We start from the raw sequence: 16,901 nt of genomic DNA, 5'->3' as shown, positions 1-16,901 counted from the left end.
AAGGTAAACATCGAGAAGAAACCTGCATGCCTGAGAGTTCTCCATAATGATCTCAAGGGCGTGTGGAGTCCACCAAACCGCACTGGATCACTTTATTTAACGGTAACAGAAAACTTCGTTAGGAAATTGGTTCGACGATTGGTTCCTGGGTTCGACCCACAAGTCAGGCCAATGAATAAGTATTGGGTTCTTCTATCAAGAAATTCTTAGTACTATCCCGAAGTTTGGATATAGGCTGATCCACCTTGGCAGTGGCGTGTACCGGGTTCCTTACCAGGGTATGCATTCAGCAGGTCATTTGCATAAAAAGGGCAAAAATTCTCCTTCAATACGGTTTTTGGGTATGCAGTGCTTTGTGCATATATGAAGTGCACGCCACTGCACTCTGGCAACGCCGTGCCTGCAGAGCACGTTAAGCTGTCCTGTACCTGGGCTCTTGCCATCCATCGTACTATGTTGGTGAGGGGACAAACGTAGCTTTAACTAAATGCCAAATATATTAATAAAAGTCGATTTATAAAGTTTATTGGCTTAGCGGTACCATATTATACATTATAGTTGTACAGGATAGAAAGGAATTTTGTCTTATTCACTCATTCTTATTATTGATAGTTGTTTGTAACCTGTTCTAATAACCCATTATTATGTTGTGGTTGGATAAGATAACATTATCTTGGGAGCCTTGATAAAAGAATTTGTATCTATTGATTATATGTAAATATTAATGATAGGGGAAGAGAAGATAAAAATATATAGGAAACACTTTGTATTTACTCTGTGATATAGGTCAGTAATTACTGCTCTAGTCAGTTAGCCTTTTAATAAAGAGGGGAGTTTCAAAATTAGTCTTTGATCTCTAGAAGAGATTTTCATATTCTACGGTTATGTCTCATTATCAACCCATGACCGACCCAGTGCCATGAGTCATCCCTCAGAATGAGAAGGTATGTCGTACGAAGGTACATCGTCCAACGGTCCACGATGCTGGGCAAATGTGCTAATTTCACACATCTTTGAGAATACTATGGAGAAATCACAGCGAAAGCAAGTGATATTTTAATTGCCTTATTTAAAACGCACATCACTTAGAAAAGTCATAGATGCGTGCCAGGTTTTGAACTCGGTCACCCCGAAACGAAAATCGTAGCTCTAACCAGTGGGCTATCACGCCTCTACTGCACTGGGCTATTTGCCACTTACAGTATATCTAACTACATAAAAGAGGGGAATGGCAGCTATGTTAAACCCAGACACCTAATCAGTTTTTACACGGCATCGCTTGACGGCACCTCTGATTTGGGTAACTAGCCACGGTCAAAGCCTCCAAGCAGTCCAGAACAGAGAAAATGTAAAAATCGAACTAAGAATCACTGCGTTAAAACCTTACCTTTAATTTTACTATTATCATAAGTTTATTGGTTAGCCTAGTGGTTCGGACTTTGGCTTCACTTTCGGAGGGCAGAGTTCGAATCCCAGCCCAAGAAATTAACGGTGCTTGCTCCATCAAAACATAGTGAGAAAACCTGCATGCCTGAGAGTTCTCCAAAATGTCCTTAAAGGCGTGTGGAGTCCAAACCACACTGGGCCAGCGTGGTGGACTACTTTCTTTACCCTTCATTGTAGGAGAAGACGTCTACACTGTAATAAGTTGATATGATGATGATAAGTTTATTTATTTCTCATCCAGGAAGTAGACTACACGGATAAATCAGACGATTGCGCCCACCCGAAGTTCAAGAGAATTCTCAAACTCTTGGGACACTTGGACCGCGAAGCCAAGATCTGGGACAAGCTGGACCCGAGCTGCCATACTGTCGTGGAAGTCAGAATAGCTTCTACTCACACCGGCTGGCGGGGACGGGGGCTCATGAGGGTGCTATGTGAGGAAACTGAGTAAGTATTTATGTTTAATTGAGTTTAAGGAACTAAGTAAACATATAGTAATAAGGTGACCTAAGGTATTAGATACACATATTATTCAACTGATTGACGGCCAATTGGCGCAGTGGGCAGCGACCCTGCTTTTCGTTTGTCTACGGATCTCGTCATTTCTGCTTCAATCACGTAACGATACTCCTAAAAATAACTTAAACTTACTGCACTTAAATGCATATTATTTATCTAAAAGAGTAATAGAATTGGTATTAAATAAATAGGCAGTTGGAGCTCTCCTATTACATTGCTTACAGAATTGTCCAAGTATAAACTTAGGTATTCTATCCTTAAATACTAAGTAAGTATAGTGATCACTGTTAAAGAAGTTTTAATGACTTAATTGAGGGGAACAGATCAAGTGGTGATATTAGAATTATGTAAATATGATATTTCTCATCCAATTAACATAGGAACTACAATAACGTAAATTGCTACGTATTTAATAGAAGGCGTACATTCCAAATGTTTAATTGCCTATGTTACGTTAATGGAATAAAAATGTGGTTCAAGCGCCATAAATACTAAATGCAGAGACTAGAACCATATTGTAGGATATGATTGTTTAGGAAACGGTTGCGTTCTCTGTGACTATTAATTATGTGAATATAGGTATTCGATTATCGATTCAAGCTGAAATTATTTCTTTGATCGTTTAACCATTGTAATTTCGTAGGCGTATTCATTATTTAAAAAAAGTTTTAAAATAGATTATCCCTTACGTTTTGGTAGTGAAAAAGCTTATCCGGCCAAAATAATTTTAAAAAAATATTTATTTTGCAAAAAATTGTTAATATTGCAGACAATACCAAAATTGGTAAAACTATATATTGGGTCGCCTTAATTTAGATATTGATTTTAGCCTTTCCTAGGTAATATTTTAGTTCGTAAGCTCTAACGAAACGTTACTAAGCTTTCGCTTAATAAGCCCAATGAAATATAAAAGTCGAAAATCCCTGAGTGCGTAAAGACTAGTTTTATGCACGGTGCCTAATGCCAGTGATGAGCTCCGAAACGTGATCGCGAAGTTTCTCATACGATAGCTCAGAATTACTCAATGGGCAATGACATATTAAAGTCGAAAATCCCTGAGTGCGTAAAGACTAGTTTTATACACGGTGCCTAATGCCAGTGGTGGCTTATAGCTCCGAAACGTGATCGCGAATTTTCTCATAGGATAGCTCATAATTAGTCAATGGGTCATGACATATTTTAGTCGAAAATCCCTGAGTGCGTAAAGACTAGTTTTATGCACGGTGCCTATTGCCTGTGATGGCTTATATCTCCGAAGGGTGATCGCTAAGTTTTTCATAAGATAGCTCAGAATTACTCAATGACTTTACTCGGAGTAGCTCGTTGCAGAAATTGTTTTTTTTTTTTTGAGAAAAAACATATTTTTTTATTCAATTATAACATCCATAGAAGAACCAGAGTTACCTAGTCGGACTAGTTGCGAAACAAAAGTGGCAACGGACGGGACACCGTCGAATGCGTCCGACGCGACGCGACTGGAGTGGCGACTCCGCCCCCGAGTTATTATAGACCTCCCACTACGAGAACGAGACGAGAAAAGCGACCCCACGGAGTCGCAGGACACACTTGTCTGAAACTCACTTTTAGCACAATTTCTGGAAGTCGCCTCCTTCCATTAGCATCGCAGAGTAATTTCTGTCTTCAACATCTAAGTGCCTATGTCAAAAAAGAAGTATTTAAAAAAAAAGTAAACGTTCTTTAGCAAGTTAAGACACATTAATTCCAACAATTTATAATCTAAATACGCGATTATTAACGTATTACTAAAAATAGAATAAGGTTGAACGCCTTTGTTTACGTACATACGTGACCTACCTATTTGTAAAAAAATCCTTCAAATAAATTATATGTATCAGAAGCAGGACATTGTATGTCTCAGTCAAAGTTTTAGGTCCGGCTTTTTATATTATTACATTCGTGCGGTTTTTTAGATATAGACTGCAGACAAATCTGCTAAACTGACAACACTGAAACTGTAGCCAACAGTGTGCTGAGCTGTGTAGCTACCAGCTACACAGAGTTCTTAGTTGTGAAGCCACCAGAGAAGCTGTGTAGCTACACTGACTATTTTGCTGTGCAGCCGCTATGGGCTTAGCTATGTAGCTACGCAGACTGATAAGCTGTGTAGCTACAGAGACTGATAAGCTGTGTAGCTACCAGATATTATGTGCTAAGCTGCTTAGCTACTAGCTCTACATACTGCTATTCTGTTTAGCCACCAGAGATTTGCTAATGATCATAACATAGGTATTATCATCAGCAATACCACATAACAGCCCAATGCTGTAAAAGTCTTTCCCAACGGAAGTGGCTGTCCTTAATCACCAAGCTGGGCTGTTTTGGCGATCGCAATAGTAGCACAGCTGACGTTGCTGCCGTTGTATGAGACTCGTGGAAAGAGGGGTAGTGACAACTTTATTCCGATCTGCGGGCTACCACTCGGCATATATTTATTTATTTATTCAATTACAAGTTCATTACAATTTCATATAGATTACATAATTATTATATTTTCATAAAAGAATGTCAATCTAATGTTTACATTTGAAACGGAACCCTGTGAGGGCGCTGTAACCAGATATATGGGTATATGGACCTTCTATTTTTATACCCCAGCTCAGCTTAACCCTGATGGAAGTGCGTTCAACGAAGCTAGATTTCTGTTGAGAGATATGCGTGTTCTCAGCTACGCGTCTTAGAATAGTTTCGTAGCTTTGATCGCACTCACTGCTAAGTTGCCTTGTACATCATTGTTGATAAAGCAGCCTTAGGTGGGCATCAGCCAGGATCCAGCTAGATAAATGAGTGGGTATATTGTGAGATTATGATTTTTATTGTGAACATTATTTATACCCAAAAACATAAGGTTCTTAACTTAAACGGGGCGACTCAATATCATGCTTAATTCACATTTAACAGTATATTGAATACATAAAGAAGTCCAATCATAATGAACTCATAGTGACCCACTACCAATCCACCGCTTTGGCCAAATGCGAATTAGTAGTCTTCACACCTCACCTTTAAAGCAAGTTATATGTAATTGATTACATTAAAAACGCCTGTAACTTCAAAAAGTAGAGGTGAGCTAGGTAAGAAGTTATTTCTTATAGTTATAGTAGGTTGATAACTTAGGTATTACGGTAAGTACACTAAGGATTGTTTGCACTTCTCTAGTATTTCCAAGTATAAAAATAAAGAAATGTATTTAATTAAATACCCATTACCCCAAACTAGTTCCTTTCATATTCTGTTATTGTTGAATAACTGTTTTTCTTTGTCAAGGCTACCTACGTAATTGCTGTCTTCTATTATGTTTTTATTATTAAATCAATTTATAGTATTACATATAAGTATTTAAATACCTTTTTTGAATTCAAAAAGATGCGAATTTCCCTAGATCTACGCCGTAACGTATAACTTTCAAAAGGCATAAGAATCTGAACATTAATAATTATTATATAATTACGGAAACGCACAAAACTGGAACTGGAGCTGAACTTGATATGTCTAGATCCTCCTCCTTCAGCCGTGCTTCTCATGTCTGAAGGCCATAACAACCTCCATGACTATCCTCTCGGCGATTGTTTGCAATTTCCTTCTATCGCCAGCAATTTGGCATTGTATATGGTAGTGTCAAGTGAGCAGTGAATCTGGTCTTACCAACTCATCGGACGTTTTTTAAAAACCTTTTTTGTGACCAGAGAGCATTGTAAAAACAAACATCTACTGAAAAGCAACTTAATTAATTTCTGTTGCCTTAGATACGGACAAGTGTTTACGAGTGTACACAAATTGTATGCATATTTTTTTAGTGTATTTTTTAGCTCCGGCGGGATAGTGACCCGGATGGATATGTCTAGATTAAATTTGAAATAGGTTCTTAACATATTTTTTTGTTGCAGCATTGTAAAAACTAGATCTACTTAATAAAGACTAAACTTTTTACATTATACTCATGCAATAATTTACGACCGTTAAACAAGCTATATTTACTTATTAAAACCGAAACTGAATTAATTTCTTATGCTGTAATACAAAGAAGATATGAAGATAGCATAAAAAATTTAATTAGTATCCTCTATGACTCTGCATGTCTGGTGCATGGCTAAATTATTTTACGAGCGTCGTACAAGCTAGAATCTACTTGTTAAAAAATGAATTTATTGAATTTTTCGAGCTTTTCGTGGCAAAGCTCGTCCGGGGAAGTACTATCGCAATGCTTATTTCTGCCGCTGAGCAGCATTGTTGCAATGCTGTGTTCCGGTCTGAAGGGCGTGGTTGCCGGTGTCATTAGAGGTACATGAAGAGTACATGGGTCATCTGCTTGATTCTCCAATTATTACTATAAAATTAAAAAATTAAATTGTATACGATACGAAAATTGTCTGCAAACTATTTTTCGATCGACCCGAATATGTCTGAATAAGACCAATACAATTAGTTGCAGTATAAAAATCTACTTGTTAAAAGCTAAACTTATTTCATTCCAGCACGGCTAGCTTCGGCAGGAGACAATTATCCCCCGGGGAAATGATAAAAATTTTTTTCTCCCACAGCTGTATAAACCATCAGAGCATAGGCCCACATGGAAATAATTGTCTCCCGCCTATACTAGCCGTACTGGTTTGGAGACCCCACGACACACACATAACCACACCGAGACATCAAGCGAATCGCAGGAACCGCTAGACGCAAGCGGTACAAAACAGTGAAATTTCGAACTCCCTTAAAAGACCTGTGTCCAGCAGTGATCGTGCATCGAATGATCATATGATGATGAAGATAAAATGGGTTTACTGGACACACCTAGTAAGAAAGCAAAGAACACGAGAAGCCACGAACAGTTCTAGTTTTTAATAAATTGCAAATATAAATATACAGGAAGCGATACAGTTTCAAACGCTGCCTGCTCGCCTCAGTTTTTCAATAATTTTGCAATCATAATTGGCACAGATAAGTACCTAATCCGACACGCGATACGCGGTAGTGATGCTGTGATACTGGTGTCATGATCGTTTATGGATGAAGGCTTTACAAAAAATGTGAATAAGCATAAAGATTATATACTGTTAAGGATTTGATACGATAAGGAATTTTGTCTTTAGAGCTCGTATTGGATAGGTGTTTATGCGAGTTTACGGTGAATATTTTGCCGAATGGTGACGGCTGTTCAGAATACATTACGTACGAGGCGACTAAGGGAGTATAAAGGAGAACGGGTAGTAGCTACCCACCTTTGCTATCACCAGCCAGCGTGGTGATTATAAGCAGAACCTCCCGATGGGAACTGAGTCCAGCAGTGGACTGTTAGAGGCTATTGATGATAGAATATTGGATAGAAGCAGGCGTTACTTTGCGGAAATAAATGTTAACAATTAATCATTGTAAAGTCAACAAGTTTCGGAGCAAAACGTGCGTAGAGGGTACATTGCCGATGATCTGTTTGGTGTGGAGTAAACGGATTGAAGAAATTATAAATAACTCCGTACAGATTCTCCTGCTTTTCGCGAAGTATACACGAGAGATGCGATGCGATTTTAAGTTAAGCTTAGTTTACTATTATGAAACATCTGGGTTACTGTATCAAAGATCATTGTCCGCTGAATGAAACGACTCCATCTTGCCACTTGTTTATCACTTTATTAATAAAGTGGCATGTTACAATAAAATTGTATCATTATTATGTACGCGCTGTTCACACATGCAATTTACGACGACAAAACGAGCCGCCTGTCACAGATTAAACATGACAGTATAACCATCCCGTGCTCATATTGTCTACTTAATAAAATTATTACTTCAAAATGACGGAACCTCATTCTTATAATCATATTAACATTTTATATGACCTCTAATGGTGAATTATAGTATAATAAAATTAGTATAATTACAACACGATTGTTGTGTTAAACATACGTACCTATACATTTCTGGTTTTAGATTTATCTGAATCTATTTAGAACTATATTTTAAAATACAATCAAATATTCATTTCATTACTTCAGGCGTGACGCGAACCGTATTTTAAAATAATTACCGGATATAAATACGCGATATGCATTTTGCAATGTTAAATTAGCCACCTCCTCATACAATAACTGTCAAACATGAGGTCACAAGATTGATACAGACGAGATAAGACAAGTGGAAGTAATGTAAATATTGTATTGTATGACTGACCTTACACGTGCTCTGAAAAGAGCTATAAATACTCAAACGGCTTAACAAAGTCATCTAATTTAGCAAACATAGATAGATCGCGATAAAACAGTTGTTTCGGTAATTTTCATGAAGTAAGTATAATAATAAATAATATTAATATAATAATAAATAATACAACTTTTGATTGGGTATATGCAGCAGCACTACTAGATACTAATATTATAAATGCGAAAGTCGTTGTGTTAAGTTTGAACCAATGTACTCACATAAGGATACTTTTAATCCCAGAACCAGATAACATTCCCGCGGGTTAAGACTTTGTCTAAAATTTTAATTAGTTAACATGTAGAAAAAGCTTGTAACATGGTAATAAAAAATTGAAAAATAGAGTTATCAAGAAAGCCCAGTGGATTTAAAAACATCAAAATTTCCGCGAAGATGGAGTGTGGATCCCTGACCCACATTGAGACCGACAAGGAAGTCAAACTAAGCCTCGAATATTGGTAAAAATGGTATCATGGCGTATCCGCTAAAAAGCCACAAACACATGTAAAGGATAAACCACTGTTCGTATCTTTTATACTGATATTTACTTACTCTATGGTATTATGACTCAGCCGAGCTTTAAATTACACCTCATAACTTTCTTACCCACATATTTACAAACTACTAGAGATACTACGTTTCAAGGGGTCCATACACGGTTCACATAATCCGTCGCTTGCGACGTGTATGTCTACTGCTACCAGGCAGGCGATTTAGCAGATCGCCTGCAATCTGGCGCGTTTCCAAACTCAAGTGCACTCGCGTTAGTCTCAAAAGAGTTTATTGCTATACCGTTAAATATTTATATCATCTTTTTGTCATATTGCACATGTTACTTGTGCATCCTGACTATTGGGACCCTTAGGAAATGAGTTTAGTCCAGTAGTAGGCTATTGAAGATTGGCTGGGGCTCCCTACTTTCCAAGCTTTTTGTAAAGCCGCGTCCCGGTGCAAACGAGTCATAGCGATGGATCGCAGTGACAGTTTTAAAGTAAAGGATTGCTGCGATCTGCTCGAAACCGATCGTTGTGATGGATTGTCTGTAAATGGGGACCTTTATCGTTTATTAAATTATCATTCCACACGTAAGGCGTTACTGACCGTGTCGTGTGGTGATGGCAGACCAAAACACAGTACAGTACAAATACCACCACATACAGTTACCGACACCTTTCCCAAAGATGTAGTAAGAGGCGAATAAGAGAATATAACAGAGAGCGTGCAGCAGCGTCCTCTGTGCTACAATCTACTGCAATCGCCAACCCGCCTGTCCAGCGTGGTGATTATGGACAAGCCTTCCCCTTGGGAAATGACTTAAGTCCAGCAGTAGACTGTTATAGGCTATTGATAAGTGGCTGGGGCTCCCTACTTCCCAAGCTTAAAGCCGCGTCCCGATACAAACGAGTCGTAGCGATCGATCGCAGCGACAGTTTTAAAGCGATTAATTGCTGCGACCTGCTCGAAACTAATCGCTGTGATGGATTGTCTGTGAATGGGGACCTTTATCGTTTATTAAATTATCATACCACACGTAAGGCGTAATAACGAATGAGTTTAAAGTTTGGTTGCAAAAAAGGCTTAGACGTCATTTACGTTAATATTTCTGGTAATTTGTTAGCAAAATTAACTGTTTGAAATGGTTCAGAGTAAGTAGTAGAGTACTTCATTAACAACGTAGCCTAGACCCAACGGGAGGGTTACCACCCATAATCACCACGCTGGGCAGGTTAGGTGATCGCAGTAGAAAGAACCTTTTGGTAGCACACAGAGCTCTGCTGCGACCTATACTCGACCTTCAATTTGGTGACCCGGTAAAACCCGTCCCGGTGCTTAGTAGGGACCTTCTATATTATCATCAGTTCGGGGTTTTTAAAACGAGCAAACAAAAGCGATCGTAGGTATCGAAGGGATAAATTCAAATTAAAAAAAGTTTCATTCATAGTGTGTAGACATCACAGGCACTTATGAAGCGTTCATACATTGAACATGTTACCACTAATGATAGGTGATGGCGATAACTTAAAACTAAAGCTAGGAGGGTTCCGAACGCGCCTTCCTAGCATGGGCAGGAGACAAGTATCTCCCTGGGGAAAGGATAAAAATGTATCTTCTTCCACCGCTTTATCAACTCTCACAGCATTGGCGCAAAAGTGGAAATAATATCCAATATATAATAATAAACGGGGTAATCTTCTCCTATTCCATGTTCCCGTGATTTAGTAGGTAGGCATGTTCATTATATCCCCTGACAAGGGATATAATCGGGGGATACAATTTTTGTCCCTGCTGGTCAAAGAAGAGCCCACAAAAAACTTAGCTAGGTTTTTTTTGTTTGCACCATCTCACAGTCGAGTTCATATTTAACTATGAAGTTAAAAGTAACACCCAAGCTTTTTTATCATACATGTATTATAATAGGATTTTTCTATTACCTTACATAGGATAGGTAACCGTGCAGATTATTTCAATGGCCTCTCGGTTTAATGTCGGGGTGGGATTAAATTCACAGTTCCTGACGACCTCCTAAGATCGGGAGGACCAGGCAATAAATAAATATAATTACAATTAATAAATAAAAGTGACGTTTGACAGCAGGGAACGCAAGATTTACGCCTGTCGCGAGAAACGTAATCACCTGCGGGTTTGATACCCGGCCGAAGCAATTATAAATTTATAATGTTGCCCTCTGGTCTGGTCTGGTTGGGGACTTCTGGCTTACCTAGTGTTTCTATTGCGCGAAAAACCACACAAGGCCGTTTAAAATCTCGGAAAAATATTGTACTGTATGTTTACACTTCAAAAATACCGATCCATATCATTTTTATTTTTGTTAAATCTTGTTAAAAATAGAATTTACTCATACTGACCTAACTTTAATTACCTAAGGCGAATGTGAATACGAATTGCTGTTAAATTGAGAATTTATATTTTGACTAATTTAATTACACTTAATCTAATCTACATACATCATAATATTTGCATATATATGCAAATCATCTATTTAAATAGTAATAATTGAGTTTTTTTTTGCATTACGCACTATATAATTAAGTCATATTTAACAAATTTAATGTAGCGTGTGCTAAATATTTCGTAATGAAGGCGGATGGACAAGTTTATCTTATATAAACTAGCAATTGTTTAAATATATAAAATAGCCCTTAAAGATACTTGGCAACATATACTATGACAGATTTTGTAGGGCAGTCCGGGGAAGAAGTACTACTACCGCCTATTTGTGCCACCAAGCAGCAATGCTCCGGTCTGAAGGGCGTGGTTTCCGGTGTAACTATAGGCTTAACACCTACGCTTCAGAACGATGGAAACAAAGCGGCCCTTTCTTGTTTCTTGCATGCTCTGCGAAGTGGCTTTGGCAAGTGTGTAGCCATCTTGGTTTATTTATTTATTTACTTAAAGAATAATATGTAACACATTAACATATATATAATAATAGCTTAAGGTGTTAGATTCACATATGATCCAACTTAAAGGTAGCTGCAGATGCTTAAGAACTATTCAAGTCGTCGCTAAATGAAGATGGAAACTATAACTCGAAAGGAAAATGTTAAAAAGAAAAGAGAAACTAAAATATACAAAATTACACGAAAGGAAAAAAAACCAAACTAATTCTATATTAATTATTTTAAAAAGAAACGTTTACGTTTTATATAAACTTTGAACCTATTGAGAGACATCTCAAACATTTCATTTGGTAATCTATATATATAAAGTTGTGTTAGTTACACCATATATAGGTATAACTCACGAACGGTTGGACCAATTTTTATTATATTTGATTTTCTGGATTCATCTTAGACCGGAATAGAATAATAAGCATTAAAATATAACATTCATTAAAAAAAATCCGCGGTACGAAGTTCGCCGGGACAGCTAGTTTGTTATAAAATAATATACAATTATTTTATAACAAATGAATGAATTTGCAATTTTGTGTAGCCTAGTAAACTGCACCGTTTAGGCAAGTGATATTGAAATGCTTAAAACGCACTTTACTCCGTAAAGCGTGTGCGTTTTGTTTGAACTTAGCCCTGGATGGGTTAGTGTATAAATCATCATCGTCGTTTTAAACCATTACCGGCCAACTACAGGGCACAGGTCTCCTCCCACAATGAGAGTTTGACCGTAGTCCACCACGTTGGCCCAGTGCAGTATGGTACGCCTAATATAAATACAAGTCCAATAATAGCTACAGGAAAAAAAACCCCTTATCTTGCCTTATCTAAAAAATGAAGCACCTACTTAATTCATAAGTTTTACTACTTCCTAATAGACTTTTAATTAAAGATAGGAAATCTTTACTGTTAATAAATTCGAACGTCCGTTTTAAAAAAAATTAAATAAACTTGTCCGCATTTTTATAACCTGTGATCAATCATTCTAAAGCCGACATATTTATCAAATAAAAATATAAACCTATCCAGCACTATTTGAATAAGTATGTTTAATTAAAGCGTCCTCCAAATGAAGGCGGTATACCTCTCTGAATCTTAATCTAAATCGAGGGATTTTTGTTTTGCTGGAGTAAAAATAGACATAAATATATCTCCGGATTTTTAACTATATCTATGTTAACAAACACGTCGATTAGTTACTTCGTTGCTGCGTGTAATAAAGACAAACCAATATGGGTCACATAAGAAGGCTAAGGGTCTCTCAGGGGACGATGGAGAGAGCTATGCTATATATTGAAGCATCAGCAATGAGTAGATCCGTAGAAGAACCAAAGTTGCCGACATACTCGTAGCTCAACGAGCCACATAGCTTGGAGCATCGATGGACGTTGGGGTCCCAAGGTGCTGGTGACCTCGCAGCGGTAATCGCAGCGTTGGTAGGCCCACGCCAAGGTGGACGGATGACATTAAGTTAGTCGAATGGAGGCGCTGAACCCATGCGGCACAAGACCGCGTTATATGGAACTCTCTACAAAAGACGATGTCCATTAGTTGACACGATGATGATGTTGATGAATATGGATGCACTGCTACCGGTTTTTGTATTTATTTGTTTCTTTTTTCAATATTCTGATTAATTACGAAGTCTTCAGAAACCGAGCTAAAGGAAAATGGATTTTCTTTCAAAAAAATTTCATACAGTTCAACTACTTTTTTTATTCACTTAAATAAATAAATAAATTAAATATACTACGACAATACACACATCGCCATCTAGCCCCAAAGTAAGCGTAGCTTGTGTTATGGGTACTGAGATAGCTGATGAATATTTTTTTATGAATATAATACACATAAATACTTATAATATACAGATAAACACCCAGACACTGAAAAACATTCATGTTCATCACACAAACACTCTCCAGTTGTGGGAATCGAACGCACGGCCTTGGACTCAGAAAGCAGGGTCGCTGCCCACTGCGCCACTCGGCCGTCACTCAACTTAAGCAACTACCTTTGTTTTAATAATTACCCTAGGTTCTTGATTTAAAGCCAAATAGAGCAAAACTCCATGCGATATACCAATACATCTCAAACAACCTCGAACAGTCCGTAGTATAATTTGCGATTCATGATTGTAAACGTTTAATCACTGGTCATATTAATTTCGTGCAGCTAAATCTATGCTAATTAAAATGCGATCTATTCGACCATAAATAATTTACACTGACATGACTTATGTCTTTGTTCCACAGTCCGAAGACTTGATTATCGTAATTATACTGTACTGGGTAGGCGTGTCTAAAGCGGCCTGAAATAATATGTTTCGCCTCTCGGAATTACTGCGCGGAAATGGTGATATTTAAAGTGCGCAGGAGTCTCTGAAAGCCAACATTGTTTGTTTTTACTCTACGAGCTTTTATTCTTTGAGCGATGTATGGGTATGTTTTACAGATACCCCTAATCGGTAACTACGCAGTATCCTACTGGAACGCTAAATTGCTTAGCGACACGTCGTCGTCGGTAGACTAGACCAGAGATAACTTCTACTTAATCACTGCCATTCCTCCATAAAATCCTTGGTCCCAGAGGTTGATCAAGCCATCTGTCGTCAGTGAACGTAAACTACGCGAGCATTGGTAATTGGTAATTTGGGCGCGTTTGGAACCCTCGTAGCTTTAGTTTTAAGTTGACAAATTTATTTATCGCCATCAACTCACTCCTATGTCATATTTTACATGTAATGTACGCATCAAAAGTGCCATCTATGTGCCTATTTGAATAAAGAAGTATTTGACTTTGACTTTGACTTTGACTTTGACTTTGAATTATAAATTCCCAAATTGACACTACTGAGGATCGAACCCGGGACCTATCACTTATACTACAGACCAGACTACAGTGCCCACCACTGCGCCTGCCCAGTGAGATCGGAGAGCGCTATACGGAAGCCTGACGAATTCTTAAGCGCAGAGGTCTGCATTTTTTTTGTGATATTTAAAAAAATAAGCCTTGTTAACCTTAGCGCTTACATGTTGTGCGACTACGGATCGAGAGCCAAAGCTTAAATGATAGGGTCGTGTAAAAAATTGTTTGGTTCAGGGATTTTCTTGATAAATTCTTAGTTTAAACCCGTAGTAAGAAAATTAACGTTGTCACCCCGTACCCACGGTAGTAAAGCTGTTAATGTAACTGTATTGTGACTCTGTATTCCACTCTTCTATAAAAACTGCGGTCTGTCTCAATGGTGGGGCATTAATAAGTTGGCGACGCTGAAGATTAACTCACAAAAACTGAAACGAGCATATCTAAATTTATTTTCATTAATCAACAGAGCAGATTTAAGACTACAAAAACAAGACAATAATCACCCATATTATGAACTCCTAAGAAGTCATATTCTTATTATGAGATATTAATTAATGTACAACAGATACGACAGTGTGGTGACGATATATTAAAATACATTTACGAATCGTGCTTACTACACGATTGATGATGCCAATCCGCTCTCATCTCTCACAAAACAGATTTTTTTTAAAGATTGTTAAACTATAAAATTATGGTGGTACAGAGCAATCTGCTGAGTTCCTTGCCGGCTCTTCTCAGTAGAATCTGCCTTCCGAACCGGTGGTAGAGTCACGACAAACAGATTGACATGACGTTTCAAAAGTGCTTATAAACTAGGCCTACTTGAAATAAATGTATTTTGAATTTTGATCAGGTAAAAAAATATTGCTAATGCCGTAAGTTTAGATTGTTATTGGGTAAAAGATGCAGCTTTGCTAGAATGATAAATCGTGTCTCCTAATTAATACCTTGGCTAATCCTCCTAATAATTCCTCCTAATTAATCTCCTAAATAAAACCTTTTTTTTTATAATAAACTAATCTTGTTCCAGACGTATCGCAAGAGAAATCGGCGCAGGCGCTCTCCGGATGGACACAACTTCCGCCTTCTCTGCCCTGGCGGCTGAGCGTCTCAAATACAAGAAGGTCTACGGCCTCTTCTACGCAGATCTGCCGTACGCACCACACCCCGACCCGCCGCATCTTGAAGCTAGTGTGTACCTGAAAGAATTGAACTAGGAACCTATATAAAATAAAAGCTACTAAGCTAAGTCCGTATTGCACGCCGAAAATTGCAAAACATTTTTTTTTATATTTTTACGTTTCGTAACGATTCTGATACAAACCGCTGACTAAGGTGTGGAACGTCCTTCCGTTGTCTGTGTTTCCTGCCATATATAACTTGAGCACCTTCAAGGCAAGGCAAGAAACCATCTTCTAGGCAAGCGTGGCTCAACCTACCACATAATGTTTTAGTCAAGCGACCAGCTTCGTTGAAATTTTAAATTTTAAAAAGTATGTAAATTATGTATGGTTTAGAAGACATATTGGAAGCAATCCAGAGAAAAACAGATGGATACTCTACGACTAAGAATACGCCGAGTTGTAAGTAACTAAAGTCACCGGCAGCTTAAGATGGCATCTCTTTGTTTGTACTTCAAGCTGCGGGCGTGAGTCAAGGCCACGTTACTTTAGGCCGCAGTATCTAGACCAACTAATTGTATTCGGCGAGCGGCTTTCATGTAAAGAGTTGAAAGGAGCTTGAAAGAATGGTTACAAAAATCAAACCTACCTGTGATAGGTACATTTAAAATTAATTTAAATTACCAAAACTATTTTATTGTAACTAAATTCAGAGCTGCTAACAGCTGCTAGGTTTCAGGCTAAAACTTAAAAAAAAAAATAATTTTCGACTATGATTTGGAGGGTGTTAGTTTTATTTTTAGGCACCCCTTTTTCCTAATATCGAGAAAAGTATAATTACATTATTAAATCAACTACCTGAACCTTATGTTTAACTGTTCATGTAAAACCCACTACTTCCTAAATAAGCGTGAAGGAAATTTGTGAAGTTACGCCTTAAAAAAATTAATAGCAAAACCAAATACTTGTGATATTGATATTGTAAACGCAGCTGATTATTTCTGGCACACGCTTCTAGAAGCAGGTAAAACGCGCGAGTCAATAAAAATACTGGGAGTCTAAAAATATGTTTAAAAATTATAGCTAGACCTTACATAATATGACTTTGACTAGCGTTGACATTGTGTGACATGACATTATATGCGTGTGAGTAAGAAAAACTTATATTTAAGTAAATATCCTTATTATATAGTTATAGTGATTGATATTATAATATCTTAAATAACAGTTACCTATCGTCAATTTAATGTGACTGCAGTCAAAATCAATGTGATTATCATGATATAATTATAGTAAGTTGTAACATATCTATCCTGTGAAA

The 16,901-nt window shown here is 37.6% G+C and overlaps 1 protein-coding gene across 2 annotated transcripts in view; it reads left to right on the top strand.

The window, feature by feature from the left end:
• The window catches only part of LOC120631597 (dopamine N-acetyltransferase), a 43,393-nt gene extending 26,492 nt beyond the window's left edge, over window positions 1-16,901 (top strand). For both annotated transcript variants that reach the window (XM_039901241.1, XM_039901242.1), the window contains exons 4-5: window positions 1,688-1,893; window positions 15,490-16,901. In XM_039901241.1, coding sequence (XP_039757175.1) covers window positions 1,688-1,893; window positions 15,490-15,676 — 393 coding nt within the window. In that variant the 3' untranslated portion in view covers window positions 15,677-16,901. The remainder of the gene's footprint in view (window positions 1-1,687; window positions 1,894-15,489) is intronic.

This window comes from Pararge aegeria, chromosome 18 (genome assembly GCF_905163445.1).
Source record: "Pararge aegeria chromosome 18, ilParAegt1.1, whole genome shotgun sequence".
Taxonomy (NCBI): Eukaryota; Metazoa; Arthropoda; class Insecta; order Lepidoptera; family Nymphalidae; genus Pararge; species Pararge aegeria.
The sequence above is the reverse complement of the archived record's forward strand: the minus strand, read 5'-3'. Positions and strand labels throughout refer to the sequence as shown.